Below are 27,775 nucleotides of genomic sequence, written 5' to 3'. Positions count from 1 at the left end.
AAATAGATCTTTATATATCCATCGATACACTAGATTTCCCTACCCTGCGGCGTACGAAATGCATAATGATCGCCGGCCGTGAATTTCTGCTTCTTGGGAGGTCCTCTCATATTGTTGACCCGCATATGGCGGGCAGAGGGAGTTCGGTAGGCTCCAATCAGCTCCGAAGGAGATCCGTGCTGGCGCCTCAGCTGGTTTGTCCACAAGGAGGAACTGGTTCCGCAGCCCGGGTAGAAGATTCGCACTCGGCGATTGCAGTATACATCCAGGAGGTGGCTGGTCATTTCATAGATTTCCTGCTCACTGGGACGCACTGAGCCGAGCATGTTAAAAGGGGTATCAAATTTTTAATAATGCACACTGAGTAAATATGTACGCTTATTTATTACCGCCAGTCATCCATTTGTCAATCCAGGGAAATTGATTACAGGCTGCAAGCGAATAAAAAATAAAAAACAAACCAAAGGCAGATGATGGTAAAAAATAATGCGAAATATTGAAATTGAAAATCGCATTTAATATTTGCCCACGAATATGACATGGGTCTGTCTGCACTTTTCGAATTTGATTTTCCCCCTTTTTGCGTGACTTTTCACGTGCCTGAAAGGCAGTGTAAATGGGTTTGTTTGCGCAACATGAAATTGTTTTAAACAAAAGTCACGGCAGCACAGTTCGATTTTTAACTGATTAAACTGAAATTAATTTCCATTCCGGACCTTTACAAACGGATTCCCCCGGGCCAACTGGACATCTCTGGCTATCTGTGGGCTTGTTTGTCGTATTTGCATGCTAATGTCTATTGGCAACACGCTTTTATGCCATTGTGTAACCTGATCCCTAAGCAGACCACGCCCACCGCCCACTGGGACAGCGCTTTCATTCTGGCATAAAATATTAAAAAACTAGACACAAAAATTAAACATTTTTATTACAAACTAGCGACAAAAGTCGAGACTGCGAGAGATATGGTTTTCATGTGGGAATATTCGAATAACGTTTGCTCTTTTTTCAAGTAAAATAAGGCAAATTAAAACGTGCAAATAATTTATTTTTAGTTAAGATTAATGCAAATTAAAAAGTGCAAATCATTTATTTTTTTTAGGCAAGATTAATGAAACTTAGAATGCAACGAATTAATTTTTAGTTAAAGATTATGCAAATTGAGAAGTGCCAAAAGTACACAGACTTTAAAGAAATGCAAGTGGCTTGAATTCATATGAAATATTTGTGTTAAAAAGTTCTCGTAGTTATCATAATATTCATCTCATATTCATTGCATATGGACTCCTTCAGAGTAACAAGCCAATTACACATTTTTCAAAGAGTATGCAGCAGGAAAAAACGGCAACATAAAAATGTTTCATGTAAATGCTAAATAAAACACTATGATAAACATGTTGTAGAGTCACTCGACCCGACCTTCGTCCTTGCCCTACGCCTGCCCCTCTCCCTCCCCCACTCCCACCCCCGCTGACTACCCTTGAGTGCCCTGCACTCCCAAAGGATATTCAAATAAATGTCATACGCATTTGTTTTTCGGTTTTACCTTTTTTCTCATTTCGGTTATAAAATTTTATGTTAAAAGGATAATGTTTGGAATTTTTATGTTTACAGGTGAACAATTTTCCAGCGAGCTGCGCTGTGGGAGTCGGAAAATGGAATGGAAAGCGGGCAACAGAGCAGCTAAGATGGAATGGGAAGTTGGGTGAGGCAGCAGCACCTTCAGTCGGGGGCATGTTTTCGCATTTAATAAAGTATTAAGTGTTATGTTTTTGCGGTAAAGTTCTCACTCATTGAATAACACGAAATGTGTGGCAATTTGTTTGGGGCATTCACCCATTCCCAGCACCTGGTTTAATGCGCAAATGTTGTTCCACTTAATTGTGGTTTTCCCCCCCGGAAATTACCCACTGCTTACCCATGGAATCAAAGTTGTATGCATGATCCTTGGCATCGCGCAACATCTCGAACTGCTCGGGCATGATAATGTCCTCCAACTGCAGCTCCTGCAGACTGTCATCATCGCACTCGTCATACTCCTCCTTCACATTATCCAAATCGTAGTGGTGGAAGTCGAACTCGCGATTGCAGCGTCCCACTATTTTGTCAGTCTGCATGTGAGCTAAGTGTGCATTGAGATTTAGATATTGAATATTAAAGGTTGCTAAAGGACCCTCACATATCTTCTCCTGCAGGAACTCCTTGACAGGATCCAGGGGCAGCTGGTCAAAGCCATATGTCAGATTGTAGAAGGGGCAGTCGTTCAGCTGGCGCTTTTCGCCCTTCTTCTGAGCCTGCGAAACTCTGGGCAGATGAAGTGTGCGCTTCCTCCTCAGCTTGTCGTCCTGCAGCCGAGGATCGCAGTAAGGACGTCGCTCGGGCGCTACCTTCTTCTGCATGGCGAGGACATGGATTGGATGGAGTGGGTTATGGTATGCTGTGTGCGCGTGATCCTTCCGTCGATGCTGGTTTGTTAACGAATCGTATTCAAAGCCAACACAACGAAACACGATTTCTAGTCTGCTTTCATTTGTTTCACTCTGTGCGGGGCATACTTTTCTCCGTTCTAGAAATATGGAAAACAAAACTCGTAGCTCGGATGCCAAAAAGTTTGCACAACAGCAGTAGCAGTAGCAGCAGCAGCGGCAGCAGTGGAAGCGAAATATTTGCGGGCCAGCGATGAACGTGAAATGTTTACAAACAAAGTCGAGGCCCAGGCATTGGGCATGGATGGCCATGGCAACGGGAATCCGGGGGCCAGGAGCCCGGGCACCGGGCGGACATCGGGGGGCGTACGTGTAACCCCGGCAACCAGGACCGGCTGCAAAAGCCGCTACCGGAGCTGGAGACACCCCGACACTCCGACACTCCGTCAATGCTCGCCTTTCAACGTTCTACGCTGAGCTCGATAATATTTGATATTTGTGTCTGGCGAAGGGATGGCTTCCCATGGCTGCAACTGCAGTCACAGCTACACGGAGAGAAAACAAGGGAATATTGGAAAGCAAGGACATTAACTAACGATAATCAAAATATTACCTAAATGTAATCAATATAAGCCTTGCATATATCAACTAATTTTTAGATTTATATATTTATTTTTTTTTTCTCATTTCCTTGATTTTTTCTCTAAGTGTAGGCCAGAGCGCCAGGAGCAGGCCGCGTTACCTGGCAGCTTTTCTCGAATTGTGCACACATTTTTCAATAAAGCGCTGCAACTGCAGAAAAGCTGGTCCTGCTGATGCTACCGCTGCTCCTGGCATTCTGTATATTTATTATCCCAACTGTCTACCAAAGGAGCAGCAGGACGAACAGGAGCATCAGTAGCAGCAGTAGCAGGATGGAGCGGCGGGAAGAGCGGGAGCAGCGACTCGTCATTGAACCTGATGATATGTTGACAATGATGGAAAATAATAATACTCGGCCAGGGCTCGGCATGTTCGGAGCTCCCTAATAGGGTTGCAGCTGAATGGGGAAGTCGCATACATAATGCCACGAGGCAGCATAATCATGAGCCGATTTCGCGAGGAGATCCCATTGCATTGCGCCCGCCAAAGGAATTGACTTTAATAAGGACGATTCAAGTGGCAATGGTGTTTTGGGCCACTGATTATGCAATTAGCGCCGCAATTAATTGTGGTAAATTAATTGGAAATTTGATTAATGGTCAATTGCGGTTAACTCACCTTTGTCCTTCTTCCAGGACAACGCATTTAGTCGATGAGAGTGCGCAGTAAATGCGGTTGCAACACACGCGAAAGTTCGAGGAAATCGTGTGTGTTCGAGGTGACAAGTCGTGGGAATAGCCAGGCATGCGATGCCATCGGATTCAGGATCCAGTATGCTGCAGGTCATCCGCCTGTCACGTGCCTAAGCGCCACGGACAACGCAATGCAGGTGCCAGCGACAGGTCCTTCGAGGATCGAGGTACCGGGAAGTGTGCTTTTCAGCTGCACTGCATCCAGAGCCATGGGTGACAAATATTTATTAACTGCCACAGCAGCCGGGCATCGGCTTAGAGACTTGATCTTGGCATTAGGGGGGGGGCTAATAAAAAATTGATTTCGACTTCGTCAATTGTCACAAATAATGATTACCACGCATTTTCGTACACATTATCCTGAGGGGCGGCATGACACGCATCAAATTGCATTTAGTTTGTCATTGGCCTGCTGGGTGGGTGGGTTTGACTTTTTCGGCTGATTTGGGGTTCGGGTGTGCGGACTTTGCCAAACAAAGGGCCGTAATGCGACGGCTGTCAGTCACGTGACCTCATTGCTGACAATACACAAAAGGGGGAGGGACAACATCATTATTAACAAAGTCAACGAGCGCAGAGCAACAAAAGTCCAGAGGAGCAGCATCGTTTCCAGCCTGCGAGTATGCAACACTTTTCCACCGGAACGGAAATAAGTCGAATCCAATCATACCCTAAGAAGCTTAACTTCCCGGGCGCATGGTACTTCCTTTCTCTGGTTTGGGGATGTATGAAATTGGATATTCCTGCTCATTCTTGGAGTATAAAGGAATAAATCATGGTAAAGAAGCATATATCACTGCTGCTGGGGGTAAGTGGAGTATATGAAAATATGGCATTGCAACTTTAGGCAACTTTAACTGTTACTACATTCATTGAATTCCAATATATCGAAATATATTTACCTGTGCTAAGCTAAAAGTGCATAGCACCCATTTAGGTAGAGTATAATTAAAGAACTGCCTCGTCAAGGCAAAGTTTTCCTTTTTTTTTCAGCTCAGTCTCTCTTTTCTTTTCCAGCTCCATGCCCCATTGTTTATTTGACTCGATTCCGTGTTTTTTTCCGTTGGCTGCCGTGGCGAATCGCATTTTGTCCACGTGATTAATGGGCAGCAGGGGAAGACGTCGCGACTTGAAAAATTACATTCAAAATAAACGACAGAGGCGTCGTGGTCGGCGTTTTAAAACGGCCGTCACACGTGAGGGGATTGGGGGTAGCGGAGAAGGGGTGGGTGCAAGGGGGTCAAAGGGCGTGAGGTGGGTGATGGAGGGGGGTGGCGGAGAAGGATAAGGATATCTGGCAGCAAAATTCGTCCTGACGCACGTAAAAGATGCAACAGGAGCGAGAGCAAACACCGTGTGATTTACACGCAACCAACGGGGGGTGGGGTGGAAATGGGTGAAAATGGGGTGGGGTTGGTGAGGGGTCATAGTGCAAATTAGGGGTTGACGCTGGCGTACAGGCAACGCACTCTGTTGTCAATTGAAAACGTGCCAACAATTTGCAACGACGATTAATCGTGCGACCAAACTGGAAGTTACAATTGCCCGTGGTCCGTTGGTCCTTTGGCAGCTCCTGCTACTGATGCTCCTGGTCCTCCGCCTCCTGGTTGCAAGGATACGAGGATAGGATGTCTGCGATGTCGTCCTTTCACCGGCGGAACCGTGCATGCTGCGACGCATTTGCAGCTCTGTTTACGACCAAGTTTGCCCTGCGTTTGACTAATTTGTGTGAACTCTATTATGCGTGACTGCGAATGGGAACGGGAATGGCTATGAACTTGGACTGGGAATTGATGGCGATGGTTAAGGTAAAGCTAAAGGTGGTCTGGAGACCAAAGCTCGGACAGACGTCAGATGAGCACTTAATTCCCGGTCGCTAATTGGTTCCAAGATGAAGAAGGACACGCACCAGTGGGATGATCAGAAGCTCGGAAGTCAATCGATTTGCGGCATATGAGATGAGATGCGATGAGATGAGATGGAATTGCAGGCAGCTTAAATCACGGCTATATTTATGGTTGGTTAATTATCGGTGTTGTTCGCTTTAACTTTAATCAATTTTTATCGCTAATATTTCGCCGCTTGCTTTATGTTATCATTAATAATGAATATAATTATGGAATGTCAAAGTGGGTAGAATGAAAAAACCGACTGAAATACAATCGCTTTATACGGATGCAGATACAGATAGAGAGATACTCCGACCGGGACGTCATTAAAGGCTTTTGTATGCAATTACATGCCGCATTGAGCAATCATAAATTAGCTTTGCAAAAGTGCGTTAAAAAAAAATATAGCGAAATTCGATTAAATTATAAAATGTGCAAAAATTTAATGCTCATAATGAAAAGTCGGCCCAGCTCACACTCGCGCATTAATCATAACAATTTGCAACTTATTTTTGCATCTCTTATTTCGCATTGCTAAAAAAAGAATTGATTGGCTACTGAAATCTGCCGACTGTATATTCATATTCATATTTGTTTTAAATGTCAACAATCATCAATGCAAATGCACTACAAATATAGCCAAGTCATTCCTGATTTATCCTCGAAATGTCGCATCAATTTCGATCGAGTGGCATCTGGTGGCGGCAAAAAAATATAGTGAATTCAAGTGGAAACCGCATCGGTGTCAAAGATAGAGATATATGGATACCTGATAGCCTTTTCAGTGCAGCTGACCTATTAAATTAAAATTCAATAAATATTGATAGTAAAAAAAAGATGTAATCTCAAAACTAACTAACCGAAAAATAGTACAAATATTAAAGTCGTAACGCAGTAAGAAAAGAAATGTCAGATTATTTTAGGCTGACATATTGAAATAAATCCCATTTTTGGTAGCATGTCAAATTCATTAAACTAAAACCTTGAAATTGGGTTAAAAATTTGCATGTACATGAACACGTCCTGCATGCTCCTTTTTCGATGAAGAAAAGAAGCCGAAATTTAGTTTTGAAATTAAATTATCGGACGAGGAACTTTAAGGGTAGCGGAATAACAATTCGCTTAGCTAAGCATTTTCTGCGCTCTCCGATGAAATTTTCGACCCGGGTAAATATTTGTGCGAATTTCTGCCGGATAAACCAGAAAGCCCAACTATGTCCACGTCCATGTGGGTGTTTTTCCCCCTTGGCCATGTGTGTCTACGAATAAATTCTGCAATGCGTAGCTCAAAATTTCCGACACTAAATTGTTATGGTTTTTAGTCTTAAAGATAAATGTACTTAGCCAAAGGACTCAGTTTCGGTGTTGGTTGATGGCTCATGGTAAAGTTTTGCATATGCCCGAAAATATTTACTTGTGAGGAGATGAGGAGATTGTTGTTTAGTTAAACCGTAAAAAGACTGGCACTTTCGGGATAGAGTTGCTCTGTCGTTGCCAGAGACAATGTAACATTTAAGAAAATTTAAGCCGCAGGCGACTTAAAAGCGAGACGACGAATAGTCGTCCCTTTCTGTCAGTGGTCCTTTTTAGCCGGGCCATATGATTTAGCCATTCTGTTGTTGCTGCTACCACTGCCATTGTTGGGGATTTGGCCTGCCTTTGCCTTTGCCTTTGCCTCTGCCTTTGGATTTTTTACTCATTGTCTTCGGAAAGCCCGAAAACAGCGAGACCAAAGTGGATGGCTGTACTAGTGGAGCAAAGCCCGGGATAGATGGATGGACAGGCAAACAATTGTTGTTCGTATCCTGGTTAGCTTTGGACAAGGATCTGCCAGTGCTGTTCCTGCTACTTCTGCTACTGCTGCTTTTGCGGCTGCTGTACAAATTAGTTTCTAATACCTTCAAGTCAAACATTGGACCCGGAGACCTTTGCCTTTGCCGGCAGGGCAAACAGACAGCCAGGCGGACAAACACAGTGGATCTGTGGATCAAATTGGGCTTGGTCAAAGTCCTGCGCCCCTGCCACCCCTTCAACCACCCAACTCCGCCCCAAGGAAGTTTGCCGAATCACTTGAGCGTGTTTATGAAATAACCTTGGCTTGGAGTCTATACAGTTTGGTGGGCGTGTTTGTGAGCTACGAGCCGCCTAATTACAAAACTCATCCGTTCTCGATTGATTCCACAGCAAATGGTATTTTAAATAGTTTCGCTTAGTTTTCCTTTCGGCCCCATTTAAAGTCCACTTCAAGGCATCCTCTACCACCACCATGGATGGCATAATGCTGCAGAAGCTTTCCAACAGAAGACTTGGCCCCAAAACAGAACCACAAGACCATGTGGCGGGTTTAATGAGCTAACTGCTGATGTTCTCGATTTCTCGGTGAGCGGAGCGTCATCCTCCGTTTATCTTTGGCCAAAAGTTTTAAAATTAATTTTTAATTGTTTATGCTGCAAAAGTTTAGCTGAGCTAAAGCAGCAAAACAACGTGAAAAATAAATGTAATTGCTGCTGCACTAAGAAATAATAAAGATACTTTTGTTTCCAACTTGCATTGTGTTGCTTTTGCTGTCTCCTCAAAGCATTCAGTTTTCATTAGACCAATGAAGGAAATTAGCTGGTTAAAGACACTGCATGTACTAGTTCTTGAAGTAAAAGAATTATGCGAATTATTTAAGCATAGCCATTACTTCATAGACGTTTTATAAACGATTGACTGATTTTATTCGCCAATTGTTTTGTGGATTGTTTTCCTGACTTGATTCGATCTTTGAGAATAGCCTGACCCTGTAGTAGAACCATAAACGACAGCTGCTGTTAACCAACTAACCCAGTGATCTGAGACCTTGCCTTGAGCAGAGTTCAGAGCAGATGTGAATGCAAATTTCGAGAGGTGGGCATATTATTCAGGCAATAATCGGGGCAACAAAGTGCCCATTGATAACGATTGTGTATAACCGTAAAGTGGGGTGGAGAACTCATGGGTTGGCCATTTGCATAACATTGGGCCCCAAAGAGTTGATGTCGCGGTGTCAGCACTAAAAGCAAATGGCATAAAGCAGCGGAAAACAGAGGCAATGCCTTATAAAAGGAAATTATGCAAATTGCTAATAAATTATAGTGAGCCAGCGAACGACATGTAAAATAATAACAAGCGGACGCCGAGATGGAGATGGAGCTATGAGCTGGGAGCTGGGAGCTTTTTGGGCTGGAGGAGCGGTCGCGAATTGAATTACAAATGTAAACACAATGCCATGGGACAGGACAGCACAGTACAGTACAGGAGAGGAGTTCCAGGACAGAGGAGGAGTTTCAGGACAGGAGAGGAGTTCCAGGACATGCCGGAGTGCTGACAGGACGGAGGCATGGACAGTGGAAGCGGCACTGCGAAATCATTAAAATAATAAAGCGCTGTGTTCGCTTTCAAGACGAGAACGACAAGGACAACGACAACGACAACGACAACGACGCGATGACGACGATGACAACAGCGGCGACAAGGACATTAACTGGCGAGCGGATAATGGCGAAACTTTTTGACATTTATTGTGTTTGTGTCGAATGTTTATTTATGATTGCACGCGGCCCGGAGTTCAGGTCGTATTTACATTACAATGATCAGAAGAGCATAACTAAGGGCCAACGGATCCCCTTCCCCTTCCCGTTCCCAATACCATTTCCATTCCCGAAAAACCATCGAATCCCCATCCCCATCCATATCATCGGCTTGTTTGCGTATGCGAATGCGTATTAAATTAATGATACTTTCTAGTTCATAAAATTCGTTATGCCAGAGCTCCGGGCTCAGATTCTGGCTGCGAATCTGTTTTGTGTGCGAATATCAATGTCCAAACACAAATCAAATAATCACATAAATGAGAGCACAACACAAACTCTGGCACATGCGGCGGGTGTGTCTATTGGATTGAAACAAATTGATTGTCATAAAACATCGTTTATACATATTATAATGTGTCATAGGATGTTCATGCTTCACTTCATGCGTTTGGTTCAAAACCAAACCGCCAAAAAAAAATACAGTTTAGCTCCCCTAACTCGAACCACCATCTGCCACATTTTAAAATTGAGATTTGTGAAGTCTGGCTAACAGAAATATTACTTGGGGTTCTTTTTTGCAGCCTGACAACATTTTTTAATAGAAATATGATTCCAAGAGATGCGTTTTTAAACAAATTAATGATTTGGAAATAAGTGCAAACAACCATTCCCGTCAGCTTCAATAGATCAACCTCTGTTTAAAATTTCGCTATGAGATATACTTGTATGTTAATTTACTTACTTACTTTACTAACTTTGATTAAGATTTGTGGGAGATCCACTTACGGCAGCTTGACTGTACATTACATCCTCATCTCGGTGGTCTGCCACGATTTCACAAGTGGCGATGTGAGTGATTGCGATAAGGACGTAGTTGTCCGGGATCGGGAGTGTTTCATTCATATTTTGGCCCCTTTATGACGGCGATAGTTCCCCTAGCAACTGCAGACGAAGTCAGAAACCCAAAGCAGGCAAAATTTATGGTTGTTTACAGCAGATTGCACACCCCATTTGCTTTGTTTTGCACTCGCTGCCACTTGACACACATTTCGGGGCACAAACTCAAGATGGCTATATGGCGATGGCGATGACGATGACTCTTGAAAAACCCAAAAAACTTACGCAGTTTTGTCTCTTTAATTAGTCCAAGGCCGCATGGTGCGGTGCCCCCCTCCCGTAACGGGGAGGGAATATATTCGTAAGACCCTCGGGAGTACCAAAGTGAAAGTGCCCCAACATCATATGCATGATTTGTGCAAAAGTTTCCCCAGCCAGCTCCGGCTCCTGCTCCTCCTACTCCTCCTCCTGGTACCGCCTCCTGTTCGTCCTTTTCCTGCCGCCAGCAAGCTTGTTTTGCCAAGTTTATGAATTTCATAGCCAAAGTTTTTCGGCAGCACATAACATGCTCCCAACTTGTAAGCTGCTGCGCTGTTTTCTCGTCTTCGTCCTTTCGCGTGCGGCATATTTTCGGCGAAATCTTTGATATCCTGGTCGCAAGGAGCAGTTAACGTGAAGCGGGTCGCAGGATACACAGTTTATTATTACTAGTTCTACGGACCGTGTAATTCGACCATTGAGCAATTAGCCATTAAGCTAACACGATGGGTTTTCGATAGGGAAATGCTATACTCTTTAGATATATTAGAAAAATATAACCATAATGCTAAAAGTAATGCTACATAGTTAGTAAGTATTTATTGCAGAAGTCTTAACCATACTCAGGTTCTTCGGTACTTCTATTAAACCAATGCGTATGTTATTAGAGGTTTATTAAGTTCCGAAACATATTTAAATTATTGTTTTAATGAAAAAACCTATCGATTAAAAAATAATTCATAATTAACCTGAATTTATACAACTCATAAGAATTCCGATCTCCGATAAGCCGTTGAGCCTCCCACACTCCGAAGTCCAATTAACTGAAATGAAATCCTGTATGAATCACAAAACGGAACAAATTAAAACCAATTCGAAAACCTATCAGCGAAACCCATTAAACAAATACGTCGTGCTGCCCGTGCGACCTTTTGAAAACCATCAATCTTGAGCGGTTCGTTGAACTCCAAAAACCGAGTAGTACGCAAATTACCGATAGCCACTTGAGAAATTAACGTTCGAAACTATTAATAAATGACCATACACGTATACATACGTAAACGTACGCTGCCATTAAAATAAACACCATTGAAAACGATTGTGATTTTGCATTAGATCTTGTTAAGATCACCGATGCTCGCTCTTGACCGTGAAGCCATATCTTAAGCTATGGCAATAGCCATCGACTCCGATCGAAGTGGCGAACGACAAACGAAAGCGAAACGCAGAGCATTTAGTTCCGCACTGGGCAACTCCTATGCACTGTGGGATAATTATCTTGTAAGTTGGAGTATGAAATACATATTTGTTCACCTTCTGTTTCCCTTCTGACATCGTGATAACAGCATGATCAGGACACAACGACTATAATGTTTTCTGTTTAAGGCTCAGAAACCAATGTTCGGATATGGTCAGAAAGAAGCTATAGCACTTCTATTAGTTTTCCCAACACCTCGATTTTCAAACACTATTGTACATTTTACCCACTGTGCGCTCTGGAAGCAAACCGGCTTCCAGCCAGCCTATCTCCACGTGAAAACGAAGTTGGGAGATGATGACGGTGAGGGGGGCTCTTGAGGGCTCGAGTGGCGCATGTTGGGTCTTTGGCCAGATTCATTGATTTGGTTTGCCGGCAAACAGAGCGCCGATCATTGTTTGAATGGAAGCTGGCAAACATTGGAGCGTATAAATATGCGGACAAATTGCGACGATTAATCATTCGACCCATAGATTCCATCGTCAAAGCAATTAGCTTGGAGATCTATAGCAAGATGGTGAATATTCCAGCAGCAAGGATACCTTCCCACCAGGATTACTTCATCTAACACTTCATTTGTATATTCACTTTCCAGAAACTTTTCTTAGCCTGCATCTTTATTGCCGCCGCGACGGCTGCAGTGATTCCTGTCGAACAAGCCAGGCACCGTCGTGACGTCTCCGAGATCGTGAACGAGTACATCCCGCCGGCGGAGGAAGTTGGCGCCGAGTTGGCCCAAGACCCCGCCGCCCTGGGAGATGATGGATACCGCTACAAGACCGTGCGCCGATTGAAGCTCCGTCATCGTCGTGATGTTTCCGAGATCGCCAACGAATACCTGCCCCCCACTGAGGAGGTTGTTGCTGATGCCCCAGTTGAGGAGGTTCCAGTTGAGGAAGCCAGCCAGGACTCCGCTGTCCTTGCCGCCGATGGTTACCAGTACAAGACAGTCCGTCGCCTGAAGTACCGCCAGCGTCGGGATGTTTCCGAGATCGCCAACGAATACCTGCCCCCCACTGAGGAGGTTGTTGCTGATGCCCCAGTTGAGGAGGTTCCAGTTGAGGAGGCCAGCCAGGACTCCGCTGTCCTTGCCGCCGATGGATACCAATACAAGACCGTGCGTCGCCTGAAGTACCGCCAGCGTCGGGATGTTTCCGAGATCGCCAACGAATACCTGCCCCCCACTGAGGAGGTTGTTGCTGATGCCCCAGTGGAAGAGGTTCCAGTTGAGGAAGCCAGCCAGGACTCCGCTGTCCTTGCCGCCGATGGATACCAATACAAGACCGTCCGTCGCCTGAAGTACCGCCAGCGTCGGGATGTTTCCGAGATCGCCAACGAATACCTGCCCCCCACTGAGGAGGTTGTTGCTGATGCCCCAGTTGAGGAAGCTCCAGTTGAGGAAGCCAGCCAGGACTCCGCTGTCCTTGCCGCCGATGGATACCAATACAAGACCGTCCGTCGCCTGAAGTACCGCCAGCGTCGTGATGTTTCCGAGATCGCAAACGAATACCTGCCCCCCACTGAGGAGGTTGTTGCTGATGCCCCAGTTGAGGAGGTTCCAGTTGAGGAGGCCAGCCAGGACTCCGCTGTCCTTGCCGCCGATGGATACCAATACAAGACCGTGCGTCGCCTGAAGTACCGCCAGCGTCGGGATGTTTCCGAGATCGCCAACGAATACCTGCCCCCCACTGAGGAGGTTGTTGCTGATGCCCCAGTTGAGGAAGCTCCAGTTGAGGAAGCCAGCCAGGACTCCGCTGTCCTTGCCGCCGATGGTTACCAGTACAAGACCGTCCGTCGCCTGAAGTACCGCCAGCGTCGGGATGTTTCCGAGATCGCCAACGAATACCTGCCCCCCACTGAGGAGGTTGTTGCTGATGCCCCAGTGGAAGAGGTTCCAGTTGAGGAAGCCAGCCAGGACTCCGCTGTCCTTGCCGCCGATGGATACCAATACAAGACCGTCCGTCGCCTGAAGTACCGCCAGCGTCGTGATGTTTCCGAGATCGCAAACGAATACCTGCCCCCCACTGAGGAGGTTGTTGCTGATGCCCCAGTTGAGGAGGTTCCAGTTGAGGAGGCCAGCCAGGACTCCGCTGTCCTTGCCGCCGATGGATACCAATACAAGACCGTGCGTCGCCTGAAGTACCGCCAGCGTCGGGATGTTTCCGAGATCGCCAACGAATACCTGCCCCCCACTGAGGAGGTTGTTGCTGATGCCCCAGTTGAGGAAGCTCCAGTTGAGGAAGCCAGCCAGGACTCCGCTGTCCTTGCCGCCGATGGTTACCAGTACAAGACCGTCCGTCGCCTGAAGTACCGCCAGCGTCGGGATGTTTCCGAGATCGCCAACGAATACCTGCCCCCCACTGAGGAGGTTGTTGCTGATGCCCCAGTGGAAGAGGTTCCAGTTGAGGAAGCCAGCCAGGACTCCGCTGTCCTTGCCGCCGATGGTTACCAGTACAAGACCGTCCGTCGCCTGAAGTACCGCCAGCGTCGGGATGTTTCCGAGATCGCCAACGAATACCTGCCCCCCACTGAGGAGGTTGTTGCTGATGCCCCAGTGGAAGAGGTTCCAGTTGAGGAAGCCAGCCAGGACTCCGCTGTCCTTGCCGCCGATGGATACCAGTACAAGACCGTGCGTCGCCTGAAGTACCGCCAGCGTCGGGATGTTTCCGAGATCGCCAACGAATACCTGCCCCCTTCCGAGGAGGTTGTCACCGAGACTCCTTTGGAGGTGGCTCCAGTTGAGGAAGCTTCTCAGGATTCTGCTGTTTTGGCTGCCGATGGTTACCAGTACAAGACCGTGCGTCGCCTGAAGTACCGCCAGCGCCGCGATGTCTCCGAGATTGCCAGCGACTACCTGCCCCCCGCCGAGGAGACGGTGGTGGCTGATGCGCCCGTCGAAGAAGTGCCCCAGGACTCCGCCGTCCTTGGCGACGAGGGCTACCGGTACAAGACCGTGCGCCGTCTGAAGCTGCGTCATCGCCGTGCCCTGTAAGTCCGGATGACTGCGAATACACCTGTACCTGAACTACACGTTCGCGACTTGATCCTCTCACCCCCACCAACCACTACTAGGCCGTAAGTTTTGCTATTATTTAACGATTGAAATCAACGAATAAATCCAACGAAAATTGTTATACCATAACCCACTTGTGTATGTGTATGTCCAAATCCAGGTGAGCCCACCCCCAAGGGCCATGCACCTGTTGGGAATGGGACTTGGACTCGATTCCATAAATTGTGTACCTTTTCGCTTAGTTATGACAGCAACAGTTAAGCTCGTGGCTCAGCGCACAAGAACGCAATTATCCAAAAGCGAAGGGGGCAAGGACGATGGCGTTGGCGAAGGGTCAGCGGGTTGGTCAGGACTCGAACCGGGATCCTGTATTTTGTCCCGGGTCCTGGCACCTTCCCCGCAGCCAGGCGCAACTTTGGCGAACTCTAACAAATACTTTAAGCTATGCTTTTGAAGATGTTAATCTCATGTCAAGTCCACTTTACACACAACGTTAAGGGTTTGCCCTGGCCTGCCATGCCCATCGCAGCCCATTTATCCCTGCGCTGAAAGAAAATTCAGCTGGTTTTTGTAGAATGCACATTCATAACGAATTCCCAAAAGTCATGTAAGGTACAATTTGGAAATGCTGTCGCTCAGTGTGCCCGCCCGCCAGGAACAAAGTCACCCATTGATTTGTGATGGTGTGTGTGTGGGTGTAAGTGTGGGTCCTTGTTTGGTGTTGGCAGCAGCAGGAAAAAAAGTTGTTAAGTTAAAAGGCATTTGAACCGCAGCGAGCCAAGGATTTCGGTCAGCGCTCCTTTCTGGGATCTAACAACTTCCTTTGCACGCGCCTCCAACAGCAGGGTTGACCAAAAAAGGGGAAGGACTCGGTGCTGGGTCCGTTGGACAGACCAACTAATAATAATTTATCGATCCCCTAGCCCCCTAGTATTCACATACATACGTGGGTCGCCCGGTCGCCCTATGATTTATGGCAGCCAGGGACTTGAGTGGGCGGTTCCAAGAGAGCCGGAGATCCCGGGGTGGGACGATGGGCGGAGCTGGCAGGACTCGCTGGCAGAGTCCAAGGTGCCAGACTGGCGGCCAGCGCAGTGCCAAATTGGTTTAATGTGTGGTTAGACAACTTATTTAACGTTTTCAAGTGGTTAGCGCCCACACAATCTCCCAGTCAGATGTGGAGTAGGGACAGTCAGTCAGCGATTCGGGCACTCAGGTGGCCCGGCTCACATGGCCCGCGGCCAGGAGTAGAAACTACACTACAAACAATTTATTAAAACTTTTTAAGTTAGGTTCCAGATGAATAAAGGTTGCGATTTTCATTAGGTCAAAGAAAAAAATATATATGTATAAGAAATATATAATAAACATATTCTAATAATATAAGACATTTAAAACTTCTTTAAAAGATCTTTCGTCTTTTTTTTCGTCTGCATTTCGTTTGGTTGCGTTTTTGTTTGTTATTTCCACATAAATCATGCAATGCCGTTATTTACTCTTTTGTTGAACGGCAAACTGGTTACGTATGCCACTATCTGCGGTATCTACAAGTGCACAAGCCCCCAGGCCAACGCCTCCACTCTTCGAGGGAATGGGCATTCGAATCGGAATGGAGCATAAATCAGTTGAAGCCATTTTGTAAGCACGCCATCAAGGCAAAATTATGACATCATTAAAACAATTATCTGCGCTAAATTCTACGATCTGATAAGTTGAGACAAGACCCATACCGCCGATATAGTTTTGCCTTTTTTTTGGGGGGGGGGGGAAAAATCGCATAAAAATTTTATGAATTATTTCAAATATTTTCAATTACCAAGGGTTCAAGCCGTAGCGAAAGCTGTGGAGGACCGCATAAATAGATTTATGCTCCACTCGAGCATGGCACATTAACAGGACATTCCAAGGAGCAGCAGTCAGTAATGAAAGTGAAATTATGGCTTTCGACCCTGACCCGATGGCAACTGCCTCAAATTTTAGCTTGATTAAAATTCAAAAAGTCCCCGGTCACATGCTCGACCATAATTTATCACTTAATGGCCTCTCATTATTGAAGTGGGTGTAATTTGTGATCCAACTGTCAAGCTCCAAAATCAAATCCCGCCGCTGATTAGCTTGGCTCCCCCTTTCGGCAAATATAACGATTCCAAAGCTGGGGATAAAATTTCTAGATAGCAAGATAATGACATCAGCTACACAGAGAACTTAAAATCGGAAATTGTAATACTTTCTTGCAGTGTTCTACTGAATGCTAATTATTTATAGTCTTTAAGTACAAATGTACTACTGTAACATTTATGAAATCTTATTAGGATGAAGTTTTTAGGAATGAAAATGAAATATAAATTCTTTGTATGCTATTAAGTCCCATTTTTTGCGGTGCAGGGACGTGGACATGAACATGGACATGGCCATATCTATCTGTGTGGTAAACATGGTGCAGCAACTTTATGACCACAATATAATTTATTCAATGCCATTTCGGTGGCCAAAAAGGAGAAAGCAAGACAAGCAATTGACATTTTTGTGACTTTTGAAAACTATAAAATGTGCAGCCCGGAACATGGAGCATGGAGCATGGAGCATGGAGCACGGAGAATGGAACATGGCAACTGGCAAATAGGATATAGCGGAGCCGAAGCAAGACCATAATGATGACGGGCATAAAGACCGCACAACAGACAGCTATATACGGCTATACTATATACATACATATGAGAAGAGCCCGGCTGAGCTGGGCATAAAAATAACCCCGGCACAGAGCGTAGTTGTTGGGCAAAATAATAAAGTTGCGCTTGATTATGTGTTGGCATCGGACACAAAGAAGTAAATACAAATACGCCGGCAACTAGACTAAAATTGTCAGAACTTACAGGACATTACACGTCCGCCCACGAGGATCTGATGGCCACAGGACCTCGGCCATTTGTCCAGCTCGTCAACACGGCAACACGGCCACACAAGCAGCCAGCCACAAGCAGCAACAACATCAACATCAACATGAAAGGAGTGGAAGAAACGGAGGAGCGTATGCCGGATATCCTTTTTGACATGTCATTAAATTTTATACACACAATAATTTTTCACAATTTGCTTTATGGCCATTTTAAGAGTCTGTTCCGTGTTCTCTGTATCGTGTTGAAAGTTCTCCACACGCCCACAAAAACATCGACACCATCGACAAAGGTTGAGATAAAGATATAGACACATATCTCATACTGGCCACATACGTCAAGTTTCCTTGGAGGGCGCCGGTGAACATGATGGATGGACAGATGGACAGGGGCCAACTGCTTGGGGTCAAGAAAATAAGATGGAATTGATATAAAATTGGTGTGGAATATTCAATCACTCTGGGTGAGCTTATGTTGCGACTCAAGAGCTCTGCCCAGAGCTTGGTAAAATTGAAAATTATTTGTACATCCTTAATGAATTGATGTAGCGCTGTGCATAAATAATAAGGGAAAAGGCTTGCTTCACTCTCAACCGTTTATTGTTAGCATTTTGGCTAAAGCTAATCAAAATAATTGCTTTTCGGTCACAAGATTGCTGTTTATTCTGTCACACCGGAAAAATATGTGAGCTTTATGAGAATGACTGATTGCACAAATAAATGTAAAGTGTTTTATTTCTATACAATTTAGTATTTCAAAAGGGGTTTAAGGCTTTGCTTGGCATTAAACGGAAAGCAAAGCTCCCAATTGTTTTACGCCAATGAAACGCACCGTATTATTATTCGCAATCATCTTTCGGAAGGCAAACAACAAACCGCAGACCGATTATGGCAGCTACTCTCTACGGCCATAAGCTCCGATTGTGGGCCCACAAAGGATCCAAAGGCAGAAGGATCCGCATCCGAAGGACACTTGGCCGTGCCGTATAATTTTACGGTCATTAAGTATTATTTCAAAATCGAACCGAGTCCGACTAAGCCATTGTTTGCTTGTGTCCGGTATTTCTAGATTGCGGAAATTATAGCTTTTATTATGATACACTGATGGGCAGGTCAAGTGCCGGTGTTGTTAAATTGACTTAAGGTGGAATTAAAGAGCACCGAAACGATTTGAACTGAATCGATATTGGAGCAATCGCAGGGGAAAAAGCATTCAACCCAAACAGATAGATACTCGGATTCGACACACACAAAATGCAAAGTGAACTTGAAACAACTTCAATGTGGCACATTCGAACGAACTGCAGTTCCTGGCTTATAGCCGCCCTGCCCCTCTGTCATCCAGCTAGTTAGCCATATGTGGTTGTCAACCAAAGCCAAGTCACTCTCTGGCAATAAAGGAAATCTTCTTACAAAACATTCGCTTAAGTTTATTCAAACAAACTTAGATAACACTCGAAGAATAAGGGGATTGAGCCCCGAAGATGGAGCACAATGGCCATGGATGGGGCACAAATGCGGAGACATCCGGAACAAGGAGCAGGGAGCAGGGAGCAGGGAGCAGAGACAAAGGAGCCACCAATCAGTCAGGCGGAATAAGCATCACCGCACGAGTCCTCGAACTTTTCCTCGTCCTTTTGCTCATTCCAATACCCTCCAATTACAATGTCTTTTGTTTTATATATGTGACTAGTGACACTTCTAAAAACTAAGTCAATATAGGTAGTGAAATAGCTTTCATAAAAATAACACAAGGTTTATTTAATAATTCTAGCGATTATAATATTATCAATTGAGGTTTATTTAGCTATTAGTTGCCCAAACTTGCATTCTAGATAGAAATGTGTTCAGTGTACACAAAAAGCAGGAAAGGCAGTCTAAACGCTTACTTTCTCTCCCATTTCGTTGGCCGTTTTTGGCCATTTTGTGTCTGCTACGTTGGCTCAGATTAAATGTATGACCGAGGAGCAGTTCAAAACCATGATTACACTTCAATCTATTTTCTCCTCCGGTCGCCTGTCTCCATTTTGTTTTATGTCTCCGCGTGCGAGTGGGTGTGTGTTTCGCATGTGTGTGTCCGTGTTTCTACCAGAAGAGCAAAAAAAAAAGAAAAAAGGATTCTGTTGAGAAAAATGCGTTTCAAAGACATATAAAATGTTCGGGGGGATATTGGATATAAACCATTGAATTTAATCAAAAAGGATTTAGGTCTGTGTTCAGCGGCAGGATATGTGCGTGGGCCACAATGGGTTACTTCGGCTTGACCTTGCGCCTTGAAAAATCGCGCACTCTGCCACGTGCCACCCCCCCAAGCCACCCACTCTGAGCCACCCACTGCCGCGATTCCGAGCGAAAGTGGTCATAAAAGTAGTGGAGTAGTAAAAGTAAGTTGTAGGAGACAGGACATCATGTCCTGATAGCGAAAAGGTTGCTCAATTGCTGCCCGAAATAGTTCGTGTTATTATTATTCAAATTGGGGGCAAGCGGGTCTAAGCATTTGAGTGCCCGAACAATTTGGAGTAAGTACCAGTGTCAGAGGTAAAAACATTTTATGATGCTGTATACCCTGGAGAATTAATACAAGGAACTGGCATGGATATACATATGTTTTAAAATAAAACTAAAATGCGCCAAAAAACACGCTTTTCTTTAAAGCCAAAACAGATTTAGAAAAGAAACTTTCACATTACAAAGTCATTACTAAATGTTTAACAGCATAGTTTCACACAATTATACCATTGTTTTAAGAGCTCTACAGATGCTGGCAACACACACCGAGCACACTTGTTCACCTTGACTTCTGCCCCCAATTTGCCGAGTGCTCTTGGGCTTAGAGTGAAAAGCCGACGCCGCCAGACGGATGACCCATGTGACCCCCGTCCAGCTCCCAGGTTTTTACCTTCCGGGGGTTGCAGACGCCATTTGCCATTTTAAATGCAGCACAAAAAACGCTTAGAGCACTTTGCCTGGCAAATACATAATTAAGTTATTAGGACAACAACGAAAGCACTGCAAGCTAACGGAATTATCTAAGCTGAGGCCGGGGGAAGCGGATGCGGCTGCCTGCAGGGGACGATGGAGCGGGGTTGCAATGCTTAAAGGAGCAGGGGGTGGCAGGACCAACCAGGGGCAAGGTTAGCAGCCCTGGCATCCTGTCTGGCCAACCACCAGCGGGCACACCACGGATCAGGACGAAGGACGAAGGACGCAGGAAGAGGGGAAATCTGGCGAGCGGTGAGTGCGTTAACAAATTCGTTAACCGTTTGCCAACCAACGCTCAACCCAAAGCCAAAAACGCAGCCGGCAGCTTCATCGAGTTACACTTGAAAAATATCTTTATTCTTCAGTAGAAATAAAAATATTTTGTATAACAAATTAATTTTTTAGAAATTAAATACTTAATTAATCAGTATTATTAAATTAATTTCCGATCTAACTATATTCCTATATAGGAATAAATTTATTAAATAAAAGCAAATATAAGATAGAACATAAATATCTTATAATAGCATTCAACCAACTAAACTAATACAAATAAAAATGCTCTATATAATTTAAATTACCTTTTAATACAATCAAAAATGCACTATATAATTTAAATTCCTTTTTAAAGAGTCGAAAAGTATTGTTTATAAATGTAAAATAATTATAGTTCTTTTAATTTAATTTGCTGTTCCCTTACATTTTTTTTTTTGCCACTCTGCATTCCATTTTCCCTCAGTATGGCTGACAAAAGTTGAAGAGTTATATTTCCTATGGGCGGTAACCAGGACCGCCCCTTTATGCACACACACACTTACATACACACACAGTCGCAGAACGGGCGGCGATTGCTCAGACGTTATAATTTGTAATCACGCTGAGTGCAGCGGCGGCCCGAAAACCGGGAGGGGATGCTGTACGCTCGACCAGGACGAGATGGCATCCAGGACGAGGCGAGGATTTGGATGTGGCTATGGATGTGGATGTGAAAGGGGATCTGCATGGGATGGGCATCCAGCAAGTGGTTGTTGACTGCCGGATGCTTAGCAAGGTCTTAGCTGTTATTACGCTCATGTGTCACTTTTGCAGGACCAAATGCGTGTGTCTGCATCCTCTCGCCGTCTCTTTCGCTCCATTTTCATCTGTGTTTGTGTGTGTGTGTGTGCTCATATTTTATTCAGCATCTGGTGGTTATCCAAGTGCTGCCCTCTCGCTCGCACTTGCTGGCCACTGTGGATTTTTTTGACGTCTGCAGACATTTTGCCAAGTTAATCTCCGGTTTGTTTTCCTGATAATGGGTTCGTCAACGGTACTTTGTGATGTCCTCTCTTTCTGTCTGACTGTCTGTCTGCTCCAACTGTGTGTGTGTGTGCGAGTGTGCTTGTGTTTGTGAGTATATCTATATTAATATTTGCATAAATGCAGTTGTAGTCGTGAGTGAGCATTCTCCTTTTTTTCACTGTCTGTCTGATGGACTCTATGCCTTTGGTCCTTGTTTTTGGCTTCGTATTTACCCTGTCAGTGGTAAAACAAGTGAAAGTGATAATAAAGGCTTGCGCAAATTGGGTGGCTTATGAATACCCTAGTGTAATACTATAAACTTTTTTTCGAAAACCGAAAAAGTAGGGAAAGACATAGTTAGCTATGTTTATTATTTTAGCTGTGCGGCCATTATTGGCCAAGTTATGGCGAAAACGCCGATTGAAAATATCCGATTTTTTACAAAAAATATTTTATTCGATTTTTTGATATAAAATAATCTGTTTTTTTTCGATAGCAGTGAAAATAATTGTCCAAAACTGGAATGCCATACCTCGATAAAATCGTAGCAAAATTCCCTATCGATCCATGTACATACTTTGAAAGGCTAATTTTTAGCCATTTTTCGCAAATTTTGATGATGGTACCCCTTATCGAAAATGCAAAAATTGGTCAATTTTTTTTTTTTTGAAAACCGAAAAAGAAGGGATGGACATAGTTAGCTATGTTTATTAGCAGCACAAAACAGTCTTTATTTTAGCTGTGCGGCTATTTTTGGCCAAGTTATGGAAAAAACTTCGATTGAAAATACCCGTTTTTTTACAAAAAATATTTTTTTCGATTTTTTGATATAAAATAATCAGTTTTTTTTCGAAAGCAGTGAAAATAATTGTCCAAAACTGGAATGCCGTACCTCGTTGAATTCGTAACAAAATTCCCTATCGATCCATGTACATCTTTTAAAATGCTAATTTTTGGCCATTTTTCTCAAATTTTGATGAAAAATGCAAAAATTTGTCAAATTTTTTTTTTTGAAAACCGAAAAAGAAGGGATAGACATTGTTAGCTATGTTTATTAGCTGCACAAAACAGTCTTTATTTTAGGTGTGCGGCCATTTTTGGCCAAGTTATGACGAAAGCGCCGATTGAAAAATCGGTTTTGTTATCTTCTAGACAACTTTTTGAAAAGTATAATCATTTCTGTGCCACCTCAGACTCATACGCGATTTGTCAGTCAAATATGCCTTGAATGACTTGATACCCTAGGAACACCCATCGCAGCGGTGCCCTAAAATGGTGTTGCGTAGCAGCCACGCCCACAAGTTTGAACTCGTATCCGCCCCCAAATTAATCAAGCGGCTGTTGCAATTTTCTCGCAACTCCAACGAGGGTTATGCGTGATGTGGATGTGGGCAACTCCTAGTGCGGTTCAATCAGCTGCAATCTGCTTCATCAGGATCAGCATCACCACTGGACAGCGCCACACCCACCACGTGCAGGTGACAAGGGCAAAATCCACATCCACAAGGTCTGGACGGAGCACCTGTGTCGCCTCGGAGCTGAATCCTTCACAGGTGTCCTGGCCAGAACACGCTCTGCCTGCTGGTGGCAGATTTTCACAAGCTCAATTAGGGCAGCAGCACTCTAACCGGATTGAAATCCGGATTGCGATTGGGTGGTTCTGGTGGCGTTGGTGGTGGTCCGAGAACACTGTTTTCAGCTATAATGGGGCCAAAAAAGAAACCGTTTAAATTAATTGCAGTTTTAAGCAGATTGAAGGTTGTTAAACAGCGAGCCAACGAGCTTACAATCCGCAGTTGGCTTCGAAGTTTTCCCACCCGCTGCACGCACATTGCACCGCCCGCACACACTGCACTTAAGATGATAATCATGTTTACGTGGCGCAAGTTAAATTGCTAACGTAATGGACTAACAGCAGGTGAGGACGACTCGACGATGGAAGGATTCACGGAGCAGGACCTGGATGTGGGAGCTCAAAGTGCATGGCGAAAAAGTGCTACCAAAAATGTAAGCTGGAAATTGTTTTAAAATTACCACTTGAAAATATGACTTGCAGCAGTTAAGCTGAAATATTATAAAGGTTGTGTAACCAATATTTCAGAATATTTATTACTATTGCTAAGATTTAATCCGCATTTTCGCTCAGTGACCCAGCTGTGCTGGAGCACATGCGTGCGCTGTCAGCGGCTCATTTTGGGCTCTTTCAAGTGGCCAACAACCTGGATGGAGACCAGAAAGAGACCATTTGCTTGGTCTTGCCACCGAGTGGAGCAGGGATTGAATTGGCAGCTGGAAGGATGGCGGATCGCAACGCTCCTGTGTGGTGTGCGCTTCATTGGACAACTGAATATGCAAATTGAATTGAGCGTATTATCGACAAGAATGAGGCGGAGGTGAGCGGCGGTGAGGTGGGCGTGGCCCTTGCAGGTGAGCAGCCTCGACTTGGCCATCAACATAATCGCTCAAGCCAAGGGCTTTGGACGGGATTGCTATGGCAATGGCGATGGCGATGGCGATGACGATGGCTATGACGTTGCCGAGATGGGATCGGTGCCCAGTGGGCCAAGATGGTGGCAAATGGTGCACAAAATTAAAATTTTAATGGCTAACAGCTGATGCTTGTTTGGCTTTCAGCAGAATGGGTTGTGGAAGGGAACTTGGATAAGCACGAGGATGGGGATGAAGCTGGGCCAAAGAAAAGCATTATTAAAGCCAAGCCAACGAGCAGCTCTAAAATCATTGCGGCTTGCATATGAATAAGGTAACTGCTGCATACTTCTTGGCTGCATTTGGAAGGCAAGTGTTGCATACTTTTAGGATGAAAAAAAGGGGAAAGTATGACTGCTGGATGGCATTGCCTGCTTCTGGGATGCCTCATAAATCTGAAGTTGGACTGTAGGTTTTTAGAGGCATACAAATATTGCACAGCTGTTTGGAAACTCTGACTGAACTCGCTATCGATCATTGGCATTATCAGTGGATGACTTTAACCCTAGATGGCAGTGGATTCTCATCCAAAAACAAATAATGTCAATATGAACTAAGTGCAGGTGCTAGTAAAAATTAGTTACCTCGGTCAGCACGGACATCACGGACACTACGGACACAACGGACACTACGGACTACCGTAGCTACGGTTTTTGAGTGGCTATCAGTTGTGGAACTGCAGCAATTGTTCTGCGAGTGTGTGTTAGTTGAGTGCCCACATACCCATACTCATACACTCAAGTGCCCAGCTGATTGACGCACGTAAACAATTTGCTCATTGAAAGAAGAGGCTTCAGTCAACGGCGAGCGCTCTTCGCGAGCGGAATTCCGCGGAAATATATAGAGAAAAACAAAGGCTGCGAACACGAGAGTACAGAAAATAAATAAATAACAAAAAATACAAAACACAAATTAGTGCTTTGTAAAAGTCCGAAAATTGGACAAGTGTCGCCGGCGGTGGGCACAACAAAAAAATAAAACATTCAGGGCATCTCAGATGCCGCGATGACAGAGCCAATTAGTGCGGCGGTGCAGCGGCGGAGGCAACTTCTCCACAGCGTGGAAAGTTTGCGCGGTCGTGTTCGTCAAGTGCTAAAATGTGTTATTAATCTGCATATTGAGTTTCTGGTAATTGATCGACGAACTTCCCCCCCTTTTGACTCTGCAACACCTGTCCAAATTGTTTTTACCATACAAGCGTAATCCACTTGGCCGCAGAGTTACACTTTTGTTGTTGCTCGAAAGTGCTGCAATCGCACTGACAGATTCTATATCTGGTGTATGTGCAACTGTGTCTCTGTGTATACAATTTTCCTCTTATCTGGCCTTTGTGCCACTTTTGTTATCGCTCCATCGCTTTCAAAATGTTATCTGTGCTTTCACAAACACTTTCTGTTCACATTGGCTTTCATGCTTAAAATAGCTCCATTGTTTGGATACAAAAATTAAAAATAATTTTAAGGTATAAAGTTAGTTAAAATATTTAAAAATAATAATATTTACATATGTATGGAATATATGTTCAACTAGTCGTATACGCAATGTTTAGAAAAGAAACGCTACATTTGTGTGCTACATTTGATTTTCTTAGTGAAAGGTTGTCATCAAATACTTAACATTTAGCTCATTGATAATCGACTGACTAAATATGTTAACCCCTTTTGGCCCTTGCGAGATATTATCGCCATTTCTAGTGCCATTTCACCTGCTATCACCTGTTGTTCAACACTTTGCGACCGGCAACTCTGTTAACAGCTGCAGCAGCGATTTGGAACATGTTAATGCAATTATAGCCAGTTATTGGGAACGAAATGTTAGAACGTCGTGTCAGAGGGGGGTGGAGGTGCAAGGTGGGGGTGGGGGTGGGGGTTATTGGGGGCTGCAGTGATTACTGGCACCGCTAATTAGACAATGTCGGTTCGGCCATAGGCAAACGAGCGGGTTCGCAATGAGTAGCACAGTCATGGCCAGATGAGTAAGTACAAAGTTATATACATATTCAGCTTTCCGCCTAAGATGATTAAGCTATATTACATGCCTACCTACCATTCTGAACTATTTAATCTTTTAATATTGTTAATCGTTCTGAACCTTAAATAATAGAGATAGAAAGCTCTTCCACCTTTGATTTTTACTTTTGAGAACTACTTTTTTAATGAAGGGTGTCTGAGGTAGGCTTCACTGTTCCCCCCGTGGAAACATGCACCCAACATGAGCTCAGTTGGCCGTGTTCCTAGGCTTAATTTGGCACTAATAGAGACGCTAGTGATGAGGCCTTTGGAAAGATATTAGAGCTGAAATCCAAGCCAACATAGCGAATAAGGGGGGAGCATCGGAATGGATGGGTGGGTGGATAGCTCAGCCAGAGGGAAAGTAAGGCTATCAGTGACCGTAACGTCGTCACTGTCATTGTGTCATTGGATACCGCAGTGCAAATCGAGCAAAATAAGCGATTTCCAGCTAATCCAATTTCCAATCCACCTCGCAGGTGCTCGAATCCGATGTGGCCGCTCTGCTGGACGAGGTGCGTGAATTCAACGACGACCACGAGGAGATGAGGCGTCTGGACAGGATGATCGAGGCTCTGAGGGACTACAGCGGACCGACGATATGCCACGAGTGGCCCTATCCCCTCATCTTCAAAGGCACAATCGACGAGGCACACGTCGCACAAATACTCAATGCCAGCGAACTGGATCTGGATGCGAAGTTGGTTAAGGTTTCCGGCGCGAGGAACTGCATCCATGTGGAATCCGATGTGGTCACGGCTCAAAGGCGCTCCAGATTGCTGTGGTTCTCTCGGAGAAGAAGGGGCAAACGAGCTGAGTGCTTAAAGGATCCCAATGCAGTAGTTTAAGCTTATCTCAGATATATAAACTAGTCCGAAATGTATGTGAACAAAGTATTGTAGCCCAAGCTATAATCCGCCATTACAAACGAGCCGAAATGCAATCAAAATAGTTACATAATAGTCGATTACAGTATATTTAAGAAAGACAACGGTAAGATGTCAATAACGCTTTGAACCGGCAAAACTTTTTTAGTTAATGTAAAGTATATTTACACATCTTTAAGCATTTTCGATTTTTTGAAGAAGCAAGAAACTATTTCCCTTGTCTGAATATAGTTATTAACATTTTTTCCATGTAATCTAAGAACCTTGTGTGTTTAATAAAGCGATTTTACTTGACTTCAAGAAGCGCAAGAATGTATTGAAAATCTATATTACCCAAACCAATTATTTAATTATTCGAAAGATAATATTTTTGCACCGTCTTTAATCGAATACATCAGGGTACCCAGTAAATGATATACTTGGGTAGCATAAATGTTCATTTCTGGTTGTTTCATTTACTGCGGTCGCCTGCGAAGACTAAATTTCGATATTAGGCCCCACCGCAGAACATCATGCATTCATGATATTTGCGGTGGGGCTGCACATTGATTTTGACAGACGCACAAGAAGCACAACGGCAAACTTCTGAAGTGAATGTGACATTTTGGGGCATTCCCCGATCCCAAATTCCAAATGGCATTCTCCACTGGTCAGCCGCAAGAAGTTA

General features: G+C 44.5%; 4 protein-coding genes across 4 annotated transcripts in view; 3 read left to right on the top strand and 1 right to left on the bottom strand.

Moving 5' to 3' along the window:
• Positions 1 to 2,563, bottom strand: part of LOC120448533 (dynein axonemal heavy chain 3) — a 45,307-nt gene extending 42,744 nt beyond the window's left edge. The window contains exons 1-4 of the mRNA XM_039630575.2: positions 2,180 to 2,563; positions 1,919 to 2,122; positions 390 to 431; positions 44 to 313 (exon numbers count right to left, since the gene is read on the bottom strand). Of these exons, the coding sequence (XP_039486509.1) occupies positions 44 to 313; positions 390 to 431; positions 1,919 to 2,122; positions 2,180 to 2,399 (736 nt within the window). The 5' untranslated portion in view covers positions 2,400 to 2,563. The remainder of the gene's footprint in view (positions 1 to 43; positions 314 to 389; positions 432 to 1,918; positions 2,123 to 2,179) is intronic.
• A 1,142-nt stretch (positions 2,564 to 3,705) lies between these two features.
• LOC120447655 lies at positions 3,706 to 4,062 on the top strand. Its single transcript, XM_039629168.1, has one exon. The coding sequence runs from the start codon at positions 3,721 to 3,723 to the stop codon at positions 4,060 to 4,062; it is 342 nt and encodes a 113-aa protein (XP_039485102.1). The 5' UTR covers positions 3,706 to 3,720.
• A 7,791-nt stretch (positions 4,063 to 11,853) lies between these two features.
• Positions 11,854 to 14,548, top strand: LOC120447654 (fibrous sheath CABYR-binding protein). Its single transcript, XM_039629167.1, has 2 exons — positions 11,854 to 11,859; positions 12,152 to 14,548. Exons 1-2 carry the CDS (start codon positions 11,854 to 11,856, stop codon positions 14,546 to 14,548), a joined length of 2,403 nt encoding a protein of 800 aa, XP_039485101.1.
• Positions 14,549 to 24,821: 10,273 nt separating this feature from the next.
• Positions 24,822 to 27,402, top strand: LOC120448354. Its single transcript, XM_039630321.1, has 2 exons — positions 24,822 to 25,340; positions 26,701 to 27,402. The coding sequence occupies exons 1-2, from the start codon at positions 25,218 to 25,220 to the stop codon at positions 27,067 to 27,069; spliced, it is 492 nt and encodes a 163-aa protein (XP_039486255.1). The 5' UTR covers positions 24,822 to 25,217; the 3' UTR covers positions 27,070 to 27,402.
• The last annotated feature ends 373 nt before the right edge of the window (positions 27,403 to 27,775 follow it).

Source organism: Drosophila santomea, chromosome 3L (assembly GCF_016746245.2).
Source record: "Drosophila santomea strain STO CAGO 1482 chromosome 3L, Prin_Dsan_1.1, whole genome shotgun sequence".
NCBI classification, from domain to species: Eukaryota; Metazoa; Arthropoda; class Insecta; order Diptera; family Drosophilidae; genus Drosophila; species Drosophila santomea.
Note: the sequence above shows the minus strand (reverse complement) of the source record. Positions and strands in the feature narration are given on the sequence as shown.